At 35.8% G+C, this 16,741-nt stretch overlaps 1 protein-coding gene across 3 annotated transcripts in view; it reads right to left on the bottom strand.

The window, feature by feature from the left end:
• The window catches only part of ARHGAP42 (Rho GTPase activating protein 42), a 313,798-nt gene that overhangs the window by 125,897 nt on the left and 171,160 nt on the right, over nt 1–16,741 (bottom strand). For all 3 annotated transcript variants that reach the window (XM_002822385.5, XM_009246979.4, XM_054524968.2), the window contains exon 4: nt 9,298–9,369. In XM_002822385.5, coding sequence (XP_002822431.1) covers nt 9,298–9,369 — 72 coding nt within the window. The remainder of the gene's footprint in view (nt 1–9,297; nt 9,370–16,741) is intronic.

Below are 16,741 nucleotides of genomic sequence, written 5' to 3'. Positions count from 1 at the left end.
ATTATGTGAAATGTGTAAGCTATTTCAATCCTATGAAGGTAGTTTTATTATTTTCTCCATTTTTCATATGGGGAAATTAAAGCTTAGATAAGGCAACTAGAATGCCCAAGTTTATACTTCTAGTAAGTGCCAGGGTTTGATTTCAAGTTAAGATAACAATATAGAATTTGCTGCTAATGTTATAAGACACTATATCTCACTGTCCAAATGAGCTCATCAGTATTCCTTAAGAAGCATTCTTAAGAAGAAGAGGAATATCTTCTGTGCACCAAATGTGCTATTAAAGAACTATATGTTTTATCTCATTTCTGTTTAAAATCTGACTCTACTCCTTACTAGTTAGATTACCTTGGTCCATTTGCTTAACTTCTTTGCACTTCAGTTTCTTTACCTATAAAATGAGTTTAATGGTTGTCTTATTTAATAGGCTGGTTGTGAGGATTAAGTAAGTTTACAAGTAAAGGGCTTAGGGCAACATTTGGTGAACTAAAATAAAGGGTCAAGTACTATTATTGTTAAAAAAGATGATCAAATAAAGTGAATAATTCTGCAACCTTATATCCATCAGTGCCACTGACAGAAGTTGTAACAAAGGGAACTACAAGTAAAGTCATGCCTCATTTATTACTCTGTTTTATTGTACATTAGATATTGCATTTTTTACAAATTGAAGGTTTGAGGCAACCATGTGTCTGGAAAGGTTATTAGTGCTATTTTTTTAAACGATGTTCACTTTATGTCTCTGTGTCACAACTTTCTAACTCTCATAATATTTCAAAGTTTCTGATTATTATTATATTTGTCATGGTGATCTGCGATCAGTGATCTTTGACACTACTATCGTGATTGTTCTGGGGCTCCATGGTCTCATACCTATATAAAACAGTGAATTTAATTGATAAATACTGCATGTGTTCTGCCTGCTTTGCCAACTGGCCATTCTCTGTCTTTCTCTCTCTCTCTCTCTTCCAGCTTCCCTCTTCCCTGACACACAATTAGGCCAATTAGTAACCGTACAATGGCTTCCAAGTATCCAACTGAAAGGAAAAGTCATATGTCTACCATTTCAAATCAAAAGCTAGAAATGATTAAGCTTAGTGAGGAAGGTATGTTGAAAGCTGACAGAGGCTAAGAGCTAATCCTCTTGTGCCAGTCAGCCAAGCTGTGAATACAAAAGTTCTTGAGGGAAATCAAAAGTGCTACTCCAGTGAACACACAAATGGTAAGAAATCAAAACAGACTTTATTGCAAATATGAAGACAGTTTTAGGGGTCTAGATAGAAGATCAACCACAGTATTCCCTTAAGCCAAAGCCTCATCCAGAGCACAGTCCTAACTCGCTTCAATTCCATGAAGGCTGAGAGAAATAAGGAAATTGCAGAAGAAAAGTTTGAAGCTAGCAGAGGTTGGTTCATGGGGAAGAAAAGCAGCCACATCCTAACATAAACGTCTCAGGTGAAGCAGCAAATGCTGATGTAGAGCCTGCAGCAAGTCATCCAGAAGATATAGCTAAAATCATAGATGAAGGTGGCTACACCAAACAACAGATTGTCAGTGTAGACAAAACAGACTTCTCTTGGAAGAAGATGCCATCCAGGACTTTCATAGCTAGAGAAGAGAAGTCAATGTTTGGCTTAAAAGTGTCAAAGGACAGGCTGAGTCTCTTGTTAGGGGCTAATGCAGCTGGTGACTTTAAGTTGAAGCCAATGCTCATTTACCATTCCAGAAATCTTAGGTCCCTTAAGATGTATGTGGAATCTACTCTGCCTGTGCTCTAGAAAGGTTACAACAAAGCCTGAATGATAGCACATCTTTTTACATTGTAGTTTACTGAATATTTTAAGTGCCCTCTTGAGATCTTTTGCTAAGGAAAAAAGATTCCTTTAAATATAGTACTACTCATTGCCAATTTATCTGATCACCCTGATGTACAAGTAGATTAATGTTCTCTCATGCCTGCTAACATAAAAACTGTTCTGCAGCCCATGGATCAAGAAGTAATTTTGACTTTCAAGTCTTATGATTAAAGAAAGGCATTTCACAACTGATATGGTTTGGCTCTGTGTTCCCACCCACATCTCATGTCAAACTGTAATTCCCAGTGTTGGAGGAGGGGCCTGCTGGCAGGTGACTGGATCATGGGGGCAGATTTCCCCCTTGCTAGTCTCATGAGAGTGAGCTCTCATGGGATCTGGTTGTTTGAAAGTGTGCAGCACTTCCCCTTTTGTTCTCTCTCTTCATCCTGCTCTGCAATGTGAAGAAGGTGTTAGCTTCCCTTCTCCCATGATTGTAAGTTTCCTGAGGCCTCCACAAGCATGTTTCCTGTACATGGCTGTGAGTCAATAAAACCTCTTTTCTTCATAAATTACCCAGTCTCAGGTAGTTACTTAGAGCAGTGCGAGAACAGACTAATACAATAAGGCTATCATTGTCATAGACAGTGATTTCTCTGATAGATCTAGGCAAGGTAAATTGAAAAGCTTCTGGAAAGGATTCATCATTCTAGAAGCCATTGACAACGTTTATGATTCATGGAAGAAGTTGATTCTAAACCTTATGGATTACTTGGAGGGGTTTGAAGACTTCAGTGGAGGTACTTCCTGCAAATGTGGTGGAAACAGCAAGAGAGCTAGAATTAGAAGTAGAGCCTGAAGACAAGACTGAATTGCTGCAATCTCATGATCAAACTTAAAGGATGAGGAGTTGCTTCTTACAGATGAGCAAAGAAACTAGTTTCTTGAGATGGAATCTATTCCTTGTGAATATTGTTGAAATGACAACAAAGGATTTGGAATATTCCATATACTTATGTGATAAGGCAGAGGCAATGTTTGAGGGAATTGACTACAATTTTAAAAGATGTTTTCCTATGGGTAAAATGCTATGAAAAAGCAATATCGCACACTCTGGAAAATACTTTCATGAAAGAAAGAGTCAACCTATGAGGCAAACTTCACTGTAGTCTTCTTTTAAGAAACTGCCAAAGCCACCCCAGCCTTCAGCAACCACCACCCTTATCAGTCAGCTGCTACCAACATCAAGGCAAGACCTCCCACCAGAAAAATGAATGCAATGCACTAAAGGCTCAAATAATTGTTAGCATATTTTAGTAATAAAGTATTTTTTAAATAAGGTATGTATGTTGATTTTTAGACACAACACTATGATTGCACACTTAAGAGACTATTGTATATTGTGAACATAATTTTTATATGCTCTAAGAAATAAAAAATATGTGTGACTCATTGGGATATTTGTTTTAGGCCAGCGGTCTGGAACTGAACCTACAAAATCTATCTCCAAGGAACCTGCCTATATACAGATCTTTTACCTCCTTGGTTAACTTTGCACCTAATTTTATTATTGCTATTATTAAAGGGATTGTTTTCTCAATTTTCCTTTTGGATAGTTAATTATTAGTATTATATTGGAAAGCTGCTTGTTTTTATTGATTTTGTATCCTGCAACTCTGCTCAAGTTGAGTGAAGCATTTGTAATACTTCTTAAATTCTCTAAGTCATTTTTATTTTGAGACAAGTTAGACTGCAGTCACTTTTCACATGACAGAAATCTAAGACTGAAACAGGAATTGTGACAATTATATATAGATTTTTTGGATGCCACATGCTAAATTAACTGCATGTATAAGGCATGTTTAAAAATAATAAACAAATGTTCAGAGACAGAAGCAAACTCTACTATGGACAGAACAAAGGGACCAGAATTATCAGTTTCCATTACAGTCTTCAACATGAAAACAATATAAAGAAATCAAGCTCTATTATAAAATGACTAGCAATATATTGTTGATTTCTACATACATACCACAGAAGAATGTTCATATGATTTTTATTAAAGTCTTATTAAAAATAAAAACCAATGTCTCACAAAACATTTCTCATAGAAATAAAAATGTATCCTTTAACTTTCATGGGCAGTATTTCCAAAGTCTGTTATCTCTAATGAAACAAGTTACCATTAAGTGCCTACTGTGTACTGGGGACCCTGGACATCAAGGGGTATTTCAAAAATAAGGGAAATGTATTAACTATACTTGGTTCAAGGGGTAAGTTTGGGCATATTTGAAACATTTTGATAACTAAGATATTTCACAGTAAACCATTTATTTGTTAAAGGTAAAGAAAATGAAGTATTTCACAACAGAGTTGCTCTAGGGAGTAGCAGGGCTTCTGGTCTGAGGAACTGAGTTCTGATCTTCACTGGGCCACGTCTCTTCCCAGTTTGTTTCTGTATAATACACACCTGTATGTGGAAGATGAGCCTTTGGCCTCCTTAGCACAAGTTCCATCACCAAACATACGTAATGCTCTGGTATGTATGTATGTTTATAAACATACATTTGTTTTTCCACAGTGTATTATCTTTGATTAGAAACTCAGACGTAGGCCGGGTGCAGTGGCTCACGACTGTAATCCCGGCACTTTGGGAGGCTGAGGCGGGTGGATCATTTGAGGTCACGAGCTCGAGACCAGCCTGGCCAATGTGAAATCTTGTCTCTACGAAAAATACAAAAATTAGCCGGGCATGGTGGGGGCGCCTGTAGTCCCAGCTACTCAGGAGGCTGAAACAGGAGAATCACGTGAAGTCGGGAGGTGGAGGTTGCAGTGAGCCGAGACTGCGCTACTGCACTCCAGCCTGGGTGACAGAATGAGACTCCATCTCAAAAAAAAAAAAAAAAAAAAAACCTCAGACATAGAGTGCTATCTATACTTCAGAGTCAGCCGGTCTATGTAGCAACAGGCATATAAAGTGCAGAGAGGACTTAAAATTGATTCTCTCTGAGAACAAGGAGGTTTCCAACAGTCAAGGAAATGGAAATAGGGCTGTCAATTTATTCAAAAAGCATCCAAAAAACAATTATGATTCATCTCACTCTATACTCTTTGATTGATGCAAAAGTAATTGCAGTTTTTGCCATTACTTTTGCATAATGCTAATACAACTACTATGGATATATTCCTATAGTGGAAATTCATAGAGTTGACATCAAGTGTTCTGAATACCTACTTTCCAATAGTATTCTAGAATTTAAACCAGCAGTGTGTCAGGAGAAACCAAACATTCGATCTAAGCCTCTGACACATGTAATATGTCTGGCCTGTAACACAGTTGCATTCTGAATATACCATCTTACTAAGAAACTTTAAATAAATACTTCCTTGACAACTGTTTATAGATAATTCTTCTAATCTCCAAGTATCTGAAATAGCAGAACCCATTTCCTTCTGTCCTTCAGTTCAACAACCCCATTACTAATCTTTTCTAATGCCTCTCACAGATGCACGATGCTTCTTTCCCACAACTGTAACTTACCAAGAGCCTCACTTTCACAGCAAAGTATCAGGTGTCTCAAAGTGCCATAGAATACACTACAAAGGAAATGTTTGTGGTGATGGATCTTATCCACTGCAGTTAAGTAGTATCATCTGGTTGTTAGGCAAGGGTCACTTTGACTCAGCATTTTCCACTCTGCTTTGCCTGTGTGGACCAAGCTGAAGAGGTTGCTGACTGCAGTGGAAGATTCTATCCTTAATCAACGGCCCTGCCTTCCAGCTGGCTAATCAGCTCAAACATGCTTGTGGGAAATCTCCAAGGCAAAGGCTGAAAAGCAGCGGAGTGTCACTTGTAGAATTAACTTTATGCACCATATGAGAAAATACCTAAGTAAACAGGAAGTAAAGTAATAGAAAAATAATAAGTACTTTCATGTATGTTTGTTTCACAATGCCAAAAGAAAATTGATCTATACATGTATTTCGGAAGAACATGCCTGTTTTTTTTTTTTGGTGTGTGTGTGTGTGTGTGTGTGTGTGTGTGTTTTGTGTTTTTTTTTTTTTTTTTTTTTTTTTTTTGAGACGGAGTTTCGCTCTTGTTGCCCAGGCTGTAGTGAAATGGCGTGATCTTGGCTCACTGCAACCTCTGCCTCCTAGGTTCAAGCAATTCTCCTGCCTCAGCCTCCCAAGTAGCTGGGATTACAGGCATGCACTACCCCACCTGGCTAATTTTGTATTTTTTTTAGTAGAGGATGGGGTTTCTCCATGTCGGTCAGGAGGCTGGTCTCAAACTCCCGAACTCAGGTGATCCACCTGCCTCAGCCTCCCAAAGTGCTAGGATTACAGTCGTGAGCCACCACACCCGGCCGAACATGCCTGTTTTTAATTCACTATTCACTTTACTAAGCAAGAACTACTTGGCAGCTTAGAAACAATTTAGTACTAAATGCATCAGGCAGATAAAATACACAGAATCACCACCACCAAAAAACTAAATGCAATAATATTAATGCTCAAGACCGGCTTCATTTGATCACGAATTTAACCTTCCAGTGAATAGGCAAAGGCATAGTATACCATTGGGCGTTCTCAGTTGATCTGTCCTGCAACTGAGATGTTTACAAAACAAAATAAAATGTTATTAAGATTCCTGCCACTGCAACTGTAAGATAAGTTGAACCTCCAAATAAGAAAAAGATTTCCCACACAGATGAAACTTACTCTTTTTGGGGGCTAGAAAACTTGGAATATGTGTACTAGGGAAAGAATTTTTCACAAAGCTCTAATTCAATTTTTTTATAAAAACACCATTGATGAAGTGAAATATTGTTAAGTCAAGGCTCTGAAATAAAATGGCTTCATCTGGGGAACATGTTGACTCTTTCAGATCAGCTCTGTGATTTGGTGCAAGTCACCCCATCATTTTCCTCATTTGTAAGCAGGTATAACACCAGTACCCACACCTCGCAGTTTGCTGTGACTATTTAATTAGGTCACAGATTTTCACTGAAAGTCCCCGCCAATAAAATTTAGCTATTATTAATTTTGAAAAGACTCTCCTTGTGCTAGGATACCATGTTCTTGTCATTTCTTCTTTCTTTTGTTCCCTCCTTCTCAGCCTCCTTTCCTAACTTTCTTTCCCCAAACATCAAGTGTTGAGAGAGTTCTCGGATTATAAATGTCCTGGGTCCTCTTCACATCTCACTCTATTCTTTCTCAAAGGGATCTAATCTACTCCCATGATTTTAACAAACACCTAGAAGACAGAATTCCCAAATGTTTGTTTCTGGCTCAGATCTGAATACACACCTGCTAACTCAACATCACATGGATGTCTGAGAGGAGCCTAAATTTCACTCATGATGACTAAAAACTCAACTTACCATCATTGCCATCCAACATAAATGTTGCCTATATCAGTAGGTGGTTCAACAACCACCCAGTTATGCAACCTGAAATCCAGAGGGACATTCCTGAAACCTTCTCCTACTAACTTTCCAGTATGTAACCCACTTCCTACTGTTGTCATTTCACCTCTAAAACAGCTTTCATACATCTCCTTGTCCCCACAGTTACTTTCACCCTCCTTATCTAAAGCCACTAACTGCCAGCTCCAAAACTGGTTTGCCCAGGTAGTCTGGCCTCCTATCCATGCATGATACGCATCTAGAATGACATTTAAAATACAAATATGATATCACTCTCCCGCTTACGTTTCTATTGCTTATCACTGCCCTTAGGTTAGGGAGTAAAATACTGTGAGTCATTTATAAAGCTGCACACGTGGCCTCTACCTCCAGGGTCCACTGTGCTCCAAACATACTGGACTTTCTTCCACTAAAATGTCAGGGTCTTCCCTCCCTGACCAAGAAAACCTTCATTCATTCCCATATTCCATTCCCTTTTCTGGAATATTTGTAAGTTTTTTTCCCTTCAAACCATTGTGTCCCCTTTTTCTTCCTCATGATGTAGGTCTCTACCTAACACTTCTTGCAGAAGACATTTGTTGATTTCCTGGACAAGCTCAGATCCATTAATGATGCCCTTGCGAAGCACTCCGTACTTTTGCATCACAATCCCCAATACACTTGAAATTACTTCTATGTCTGTTTTTCATGAAAGATAATAGGGACATACACGCAGGAATCATCTCTGACTTGTTTACAGCTACATCCGTTCATCTTATCAAACACCATGCATGCCACATGTGAGCCAACCATGAGACTGATAAATATTTGCTGAATTAATTAACATAAAAACGGTTCTGATTTTAGTCCTTCACTTGAAAATTGCTCACAATTGGTGGAGAAATGCACATAAAATTCTAATCAAGGCAAACTGTGTTAACTTCTTATGGGAAATATGTGTAAAGGCTATTCTATCCTAAGAAAATGAAACCAAATAGGTTCTGGAAGGGGAACATCTGCATGAGAAAGGCCTATATAAGGAAGGCTTGTTTCTGGTGCTGGGATATGAAGTCTGGCAAGACTTCAAAAAGTGAAGGGTAAGAAGTATTCCAGAGAGAGGGAAAAGTTTGGGCAAAGACACGATTAGTGTCAGGTATATAAAGAGACGGGTGAACAGAAAACTGTGCCTGCTGGTGGGTAGCAAAGTTCAAAATTCCAGGTTGTGGAAAGCTTTCACGATCAAAATTAAACTGTCAAGCAGAACCACAGAAGGTTTCATCATTGGAAGAATGACATAATTGAAGATGGTGAAAATCTGTTAATATGTTAGAAGGAGGGTGTGGAGATCAATTAGTAGGCTATTTCAAATATTTCAGACAGAGGTAAAGAGGAAAGGAGTAGAAATAATTCTGCATTAGAATGGACAGCACTGCTCGAATGGGGAAGGGATATGACATTGACTAAAAGGAAAACTCAAACAGGGTAAGAATGAGGGAAGGATGGGAGATGATTAGTTCTATTTTAGAAACCTTAAGTTTTATATGCTCCCATGATGTTGCACAAGTGGTTAAAATACGGCTCTAAGAATGAGGATGCAGGCAAATTTCAGATGATTAGAATCAGAAAAAATTTAATTGGTCCATAGTCAATTAAACATTAACAAAAAGGGTTTATGACAAACATTTCTAAATTTTTTCAGAAACACATATTTTTATTTATAAAAAATACAAAGAATATTAAAAGTTCTCATATAATCACTGAATTGAATTTTCAATGTGCCCTGTGCCTAATTTTTATTTTATTTAGGAACAGAGCTCCTCATAATTTCACCCTGTCTTCAAAATCGTTAATTTCCTACAATTTTTGGGAGAGGAAGAACTCATTTATAACATGCTTTTTATCTACTCAGTAGAATAGTAACATCTTTTATGTCTAAAAGAAGTCCAGTCTTTGTAATAGGCTTTATGCAAAAAGTTTTAAATGATGTACAAAATCTTTTAAAAGGTCATTCTAATTTCAAAAATGTTAACATCTGAAATTATGTCATCTTTAATCATCAGGAGAATAACTGAAGAATAATAAAATGTAATACTTACTTTTGCTGCACCTATCTGTTCCTTTCGAAATTTCTCAAGTGGTGCAATTAATACATCATTAGCGTTTTGGATCTGAAATAAAAAATGCACATATACTAAATCTTGCAAAATTTCATGCCAACAACATTGAAAAAATGGCTACTTTATCCAACGTATCAAATAGACTGTTTTTGTTTTTGTTTGCATCTATAAAAACAACTTACATGTTATATAGTTTTTCTACTTTATAATTAAGCTGTTTCACATATTATTTCCCTTGATCCTAATAACAATGTGAAAAATATGAAAATAAGTACTCGTGGTGGTGAAATCTTAGTTTGAATACTTAAATTTCTTCTTCTAAGACTTAACAAAGAAACAGCACATTGGGTATGAAATTTACAAATACCTATAATTGCACTGGTTTAACGTAGCCAGTTCAAGCATCATGTTAAAATGAAACCATAGAAAACTCCTCCATTTTGCCATTAGAATGGTGGAATTCTACAGCGGCAAAATTAGGCTTACTTTTTCCCCTATTTAGTTAGATTCCTCATGATGAGGAATTGAGGTTTGCCTGAACGTTCTCATAATGTTTCCAACCTGACTAAAATAGTATTTGATTTCATTTCAATGAAAACATATTTTAGCCCGACATTCCACATTGAGATTTACTTAAACTTTGAAACAAATAAATCTTTTAATATTGATCTGTAAGACTACTACAATGGGAGTGCAAGATACGAAGACAAGCAACTGAATGCAAGCAGACAGAAATTTCTAAGGATACCATTATTCTGGAAGGGAATGTTGATTTAAAAAACAGCCTTTAGAAAGCATTAAAATAAAGAGGAGGCCCAGTTAACAAAATTTGTAATTTGTTCTACCACTATGACAACTGAACATAATCTATTACATAATTAGCAAATACCAGGATAAAGAAAGAAAAACTCTTATTTTTAAAATATATTATCCTACTTTAAAATAGGTTAAAGGGTATACAGGTGTTCCATGTACTATTTTTCTTACCTTTTTGTAAGTTTGAAATTATATCAAAATATATGCATTTCAATAAAAGTGTCACTTTCCTTATTTTCATCAAACTGGTTTATCTCTAGTCAAGTTTAATTTCTTAAAGTCCATAATATAAAAATGCACACAGATGATATACAAAAATAAAAACTAGAGTGTTGACATCACTATCCATGATCCTGTTAATCCTCGATTTGCAGGAAAATGAGAAAGACAGATCTTGAAAAGAAGACCAAAATCCTATGCTGTGAAAGCATAGAAAGTGGATTAATACTCAAAAAATCTTGTCTCAAACAATGAGGGCCAACTGGAGATACCACTGGCATCCATCACCTAATCCCCATTTCTGAGCTCAAACAGACATACCTCCAGATACACTGTGCAGGCATCCTACTGCACAGAGATTATTGGAAATAGTAGTAAAATAGCTCACTTTTAATTCTCTCTCTAAAACCTCTTTGCCCTCATTAAAACCCCAATTACATAAACAAACACACACACACACACACACACACACACACACCTATCCAGATGCGACACATAGCTGACTTCACCTTTAAAGTTAAGTTTGCATAAGGGGAAAGACAGTACCATAAGTAGTTTAGTGTAACTTGCAGTAATAGCAAAAATAAAGCCTACTATTTATTGAATGTTTACTTTATGCTGGAAATTGCAATAAGTCCTTCACAAGCATGAGCTAATGTATTTAAAGCCAGCTAAACGTCTGGGAGAGAAATTCAAATCTGAAGTGATAAGGAAGGAGGCCGGGTTCCTGTAGTATTGACAGATGCATAGCAGGAATTCCAGAGACAGTTCTATGGAAGACACAAAAGGACTCAATGACAAATTGCGTAGAGGAAGAAAGAGAGAGGAATCAATGGAAAAACTAAGGTTTTGGCCTCAGCCACTGGAACTTTGGTAACATATCAGAATTGGGGCAAATGAGGTAGGGAGTATGCTTGGTAGAAAAAGAATAAAGACAATGATTAATTTCACTTTGGTCCAATTACATCTGATGTCATGGAAAGACTCAAAGAAATATTAGGTCAGAAATCCCATCTCACATTGACAGAACTAATAAATATGAATGGATGTTTTTTATGGGGAAGGAAAGGATTGTGAAAGGGAGTAGATGGCCTGATGTCATATCCTAAGACCTTGGCACTCACATTCACATCCAATGGTTTACATCTACCCCTTCTCAAGCTGTTACATACATAGGACCTCAGAATAAAGCAAAAGCCAGATGATACAACAAAACAGAATAATTAACAGCCACCCTGTGGGCTAAATATAATTTCCTATCTCTATTTCTTCCACATTTCTTGGGTTATTTTTCCTTTGTTTTGGGATTTGCTTTATTTTTTTCCTCCTTCTCCCATTCTATTAATGTGAAACTGAAGGAAGAAATAAATAAGTGGCAAAGGTATTAAACAGAAAAAAAAGAAGGGGGTGAAAACATCCAACACAGTGATAAAGAACAACAGAAATGATTTCTTGAGTGTTTCTAATGTGTCAAATACTACACTAAGGTCTTCACCATATAGAGATCTAAGTCAATATTTTATGGGTAATGAAGTCAAACATATAAAAAATGATCTGGAATGTATTAAAAACATAAATGTTAAAGTTAGACTCAGCTTCATTTGAATCTAAGTGCCAAAACTGATAACACACAGTGTTTCATCCCTGTACTTCTTAAGGTTTTTATAAAAAATTAAAAGCAAAATAAATTATTTTGGAAAAAATCACATGGAAGGCTCTCAATAAACGTTAACTTCCTCAAAGAATTAATTGAATGTCTACTCTGTATTCATAACTGTCCAAAGCAGTCTTATAGTTTCCCTCAAATGATTTAAAATGTAGTTATTCAAAGCTAGAAATTGAAATCCAGATTAATAACAGAACTTATCCGGAGGCCTAACAGTAGTAGGTAACCCTACATTTTTCCATAAACCATTATAACAAATGCCTGGTTCTACCTCTGAAATATGATACCACTTTAGTGTGCAGTCAGTGGCTGCTGTTCACAATATGTAAATTCAAATTCAAGAGATCAAATTAGAAAATGCCAGCACTCAAAGGGCACTAAGTGGATTTACGAACCAATTTGGCTGCTTGTGAGCCTCATCTTTATACATTCCCCCTGGGAATACATGACTTTTATCCCTACACAGTGGTCACTCATATGGATTAAACTCTCCAATTCTGAAGTAATCCAAGTGTGAAGTCAAGAAGGTGTGAAAATTTTGGTAGGATTAAAAGAGTTACCGTTGCTACTTCATAAGAAAGGAAAATGGCATATAACGGGTAGGAAACCCTTATTTAAAATGTGAATTAGAGTACAACTATGGTGACAAACCTTGCAAAGTTAAAAAATAAATGTAGAGAAATGCAATTTTTGCTCATATGGAACTCTTTCATCCGGATTCACAAAACAGGCTTGATGAAATTCCTTCCAGAAGGGTAATACTTGGGGGAAAAATCAAGTCAGAGTTCAGGAGACTCAGGATCCCATAATATCTGTGGGATGTGCAACTTTGCATGACTTTACTAAGATGCTTTAGAAAAAATACAAAATCAATTTTAATACTCTCCCTAAATATTGATAAGATAAATTATTGAAGATGCCTTATTATGTTAATTAAGAAATAATTAACTTATAATTACTAGCCATTACCTAAACCTTGGCTTTAAACAACTTATTTTTATAGATATTGATATTGGTTTACATTTAAAGTAAAAAACAATTACTGGTGATTTCACTTATTTTCAGTAGAAGAAAAGCAAATCTGATATTGTGTAATACTTTACAATATAGCATTTACCATGCATTTTAACTGTGGGTAGGTTATTTAAGCCAGGCAATTAAGTTTCCTGTCACTTTCTTTTGCTATTTCAAGTGGTTCTAATAAATAGCCACAAGGGGGTGCACATAAATCATTCAAAAGTAATGGCTAGAAAAGCTTTTATGTGGTTTGAAGAATGATTCTCCAAATATGTTTGGATTTCCTTTTTTTCCCCCACATAATCACGAATTATAATTTTCTATGGATCATGCATTTTCAAGTGCTATCTTATAGGAATTTTCAGTGCTTGCTTTTCACTGCTGATAATCTTGCCACACTTATTCATTAAAAAAAAAGTAGCAATGAAATAAAATAAATCTGAAAGGTACGTCTCTTAACAATTTTATTTTTACACTCCTTCCCTTTCCAGGTTTCGATTAAAATCCAGTGATGTTGGTGCCAGTCACAGCTCATCACTAATTAATCACTATATGTCCCATTATCTTGCAACTCATTAGCTAACACATCAGAATGTCAGAAAAATTACAATTCCTTACCTCTCATTTTCAAAGCAATAAAACACTCAGTTTTGATACAAAGATTTAGTTATATTCTCAAGTACTATTTAAAGCAATACTTCTGATATTCTAAAGTACTATTTAAAGCAATTGCTTAAGGCTATAATAGGCTACACTATTTACAACAAAAAACATAAATGGTACAGTTCATTGCAAAAATAATTTCCTGTTGAGATGTCAATATAAACAATCAATACAAATAATAAGTGAAACAATCATAATCAATGCAGAAGCTATCTACACAGTCTTCGATGTAAAAGAATGGGTTATTTTCCCATTCATATTTGCAACTGAATCACATCACAGCTGAAAATCACATCACAGTTCTAATTTGTGATTGATTACAAGCAAGCATCTCTTCTCTGCCTTGTCCCAAACTGTATCTAGTTCCTCCTTCCTCAACAGCTTCTTAGGAAGAAGCTCTGGCAAGGGGTGGGGAACTGGGGTGCTAGCCTGGGGTTCAACTCCCTGGTACTGGCCAATTTAACTCTCTATAGCTACGTAATATAGACATTCTTCTCTAGGTCAGCAAATCCACAGCACCACTAAACTAGATCTCAATGGCCAAAACTCACATGAGGTATAGAGGATGGATACACGAGCACGTCTTGCATTAATAAGTAATCAGAAGTCGAGGACTGAATACATTTACTTCATACCCTTTAATGTGAGCAAATGACTGAAAAAAACATATTGCCATCTAAAAACAAGTGCTATGTAAGGCTATCTGGACACTAGTCATTCAATTAATTCTGACTTGAACGTCACTTGCTACTTCAGCATTTGAATGTTTTGGATCTACCTAGTGACAGAGTTCCACTATGAATCCCACCCCATTGGACCTCAACAGTTAGATCTCTTACTTGAATTTAATATAACTTTCATCTTTCTCCATTTTTATCAGCAATAACACTTTTCCTATGGAAATATATTGGGAAAATTAATTTAAGTTTCTGGAGAACTGTGCTATATGAATACCCTCTTCTTTTTCAGAAGTAGAAGCAATACACTCTCAGGAGAATACTCCCATTCATTTTTAATTAATTGGCCTAACCATGACAACTATGCAATCTTGATCGAGTTACTCAAACTAAGTTTTCTTTTCCATATAATAAAGATGATAATATGTCCTCATCTCAATAACCTGCTTATAAAGGTTAAATTTTTTACTTTATTTTTATGATCATAAAAATTTATTAATAAAGCATTAATTACCTCCTATTACATTCTTTCTTTTGAGTGGTCAACTGCAGTGCTGTAGATTTTTTTTTTTCAATGAATTAGGAAGCTGCTATTGGAGTTTTAGTATAAGAGTGAAATCTCACTAGCACATACTTGATGTCAAAGCTTATTAACTGTAGAAGAGTAGTTAATAGGGGTAAAATGGCAAGCAATCCTCTCTACTTCTACAGTTTATAACTACTGCTGAATATATAAATCAAATTAAAGTTTGCTATTTTTTAAATAAAACCATCTATACTCATAAGGTGGAGGAATGGAAAACCATTCAACCAAGAAGGAACCGACCATTTTCACAGAATCTAGCAGAGAAAGTGGGAGAGGAGGGTAGATTGTAAAATTTCATATAATCCACTGTGATGTAATTAACATCATAACTCTAGGTGGTAACAAATGAAACTATTTGTGTACTAAGTTATTTGAACCACAAAGGCAGGTTATTTACTGTATCCTTCGTGTTGTTCTTAAACTACTTTTGTTTTATTCCTTTCTACCCAGCAATCTCTAATGGGGGATTAAAGTAAGAATACTTTTTAAAACATGTAAGCATTGTGGAAACATTTTCAAATACCAGACATAACCATAACATATTGCCTCCCCAGTTATCTACTTATTACCAGCCTGATTACTGCTTTTTCATTTATAACTCTTTAATATTGGAGGCTAAAAAAAGTCAGAAAACAAAGTCAAACTTATTTTCAACTATAAATATCAAGATATGTGAAAGGTCAAATTAGAATTGACATCTTAAAAGCTGCTTAAAATAATTACTCCAAATGACCTGCATATATATTCACTTTAAAAAAAATACTTTTTTGATTTTAACCAAAAGGTATGCATTTAAGAAAGCAATTTTGTAGAATTTTTTAAAAGACTGTATTAACTCAAAGGTCACAGAGGGAAGATATTCAAGTTATGTCATTCAGAACCTGTATTCTCAAAGGGAGATTTAAGATATGTTGTGCCCTGAAGTTGTTTCATTCCAACAGGTTAAATACTTACTCCTGCATTTGACTAGGTAAAAATGTTCTTCAGGGATACTGGTAAGGTTACTTCAGCCAGTCCTCTACCTCTGCACATTCTAAGGAAACACCAGGGTCTGCTGAACTTTGTACCTCTGGTGGCACAACTAGACCACTCCAGAGATGTTCCTATGTTTGTTAATACTATAGAAGATGGCCAAAAATATTCCTATAACACAGTTGCCCCATTTATGTCAATATCCTCATGTTCATGAAAATATACCTCCTCCCATTCTCGTATCTCAAAAATCAGAGATACTGTACTTCCCAAGCTGAGCTAATTAGGGCCTCAAGAATATTTCTTTTTACATGTTCTAACCCCTAACTTAGAGTGGGGGAAAGTGGCTTTGTGTATGGGAGCAAGGGGAGGGAGCTTCAGCAAAGTGATAATTTATATCACTCCCTTCCTCCCACTTAATGCTATTTCTTCTTACTAATTTTGCTCTATCCTTCTTGGTATTCCCTACTAAGTATCTTTGGGTTGAAAAAATAAAATCATTCATCTGTTATAAATTACTCATTTGTACATTTAAGCAAACTTCTGATAGCCTTTGCAAGTTTAAAAGCAAATAAAATTCATTAAATAAATTCCCAGAGTCATATTTTATAGCAATTGCATTTTAGTAGCTGAATGTTAATATAATTTAATCATAATTGTTCAGTATTTAGATAATAGCAGATTGCTAAAAGTTTAAGAAAAATGGAAGATATCCCAATGTATATGCAATTTCTTAAATTACTTATTGTAGTTGTGCATTAATGGGGGAGAATGGGAATAAAGAGGAGGACAGGAGAGAAGAGGGAA

Source organism: Pongo abelii, chromosome 9 (genome assembly GCF_028885655.2).
Source record: "Pongo abelii isolate AG06213 chromosome 9, NHGRI_mPonAbe1-v2.0_pri, whole genome shotgun sequence".
Taxonomy (NCBI): Eukaryota; Metazoa; Chordata; class Mammalia; order Primates; family Hominidae; genus Pongo; species Pongo abelii.
This window is presented reverse-complemented; position numbering and strand designations above follow the sequence as displayed.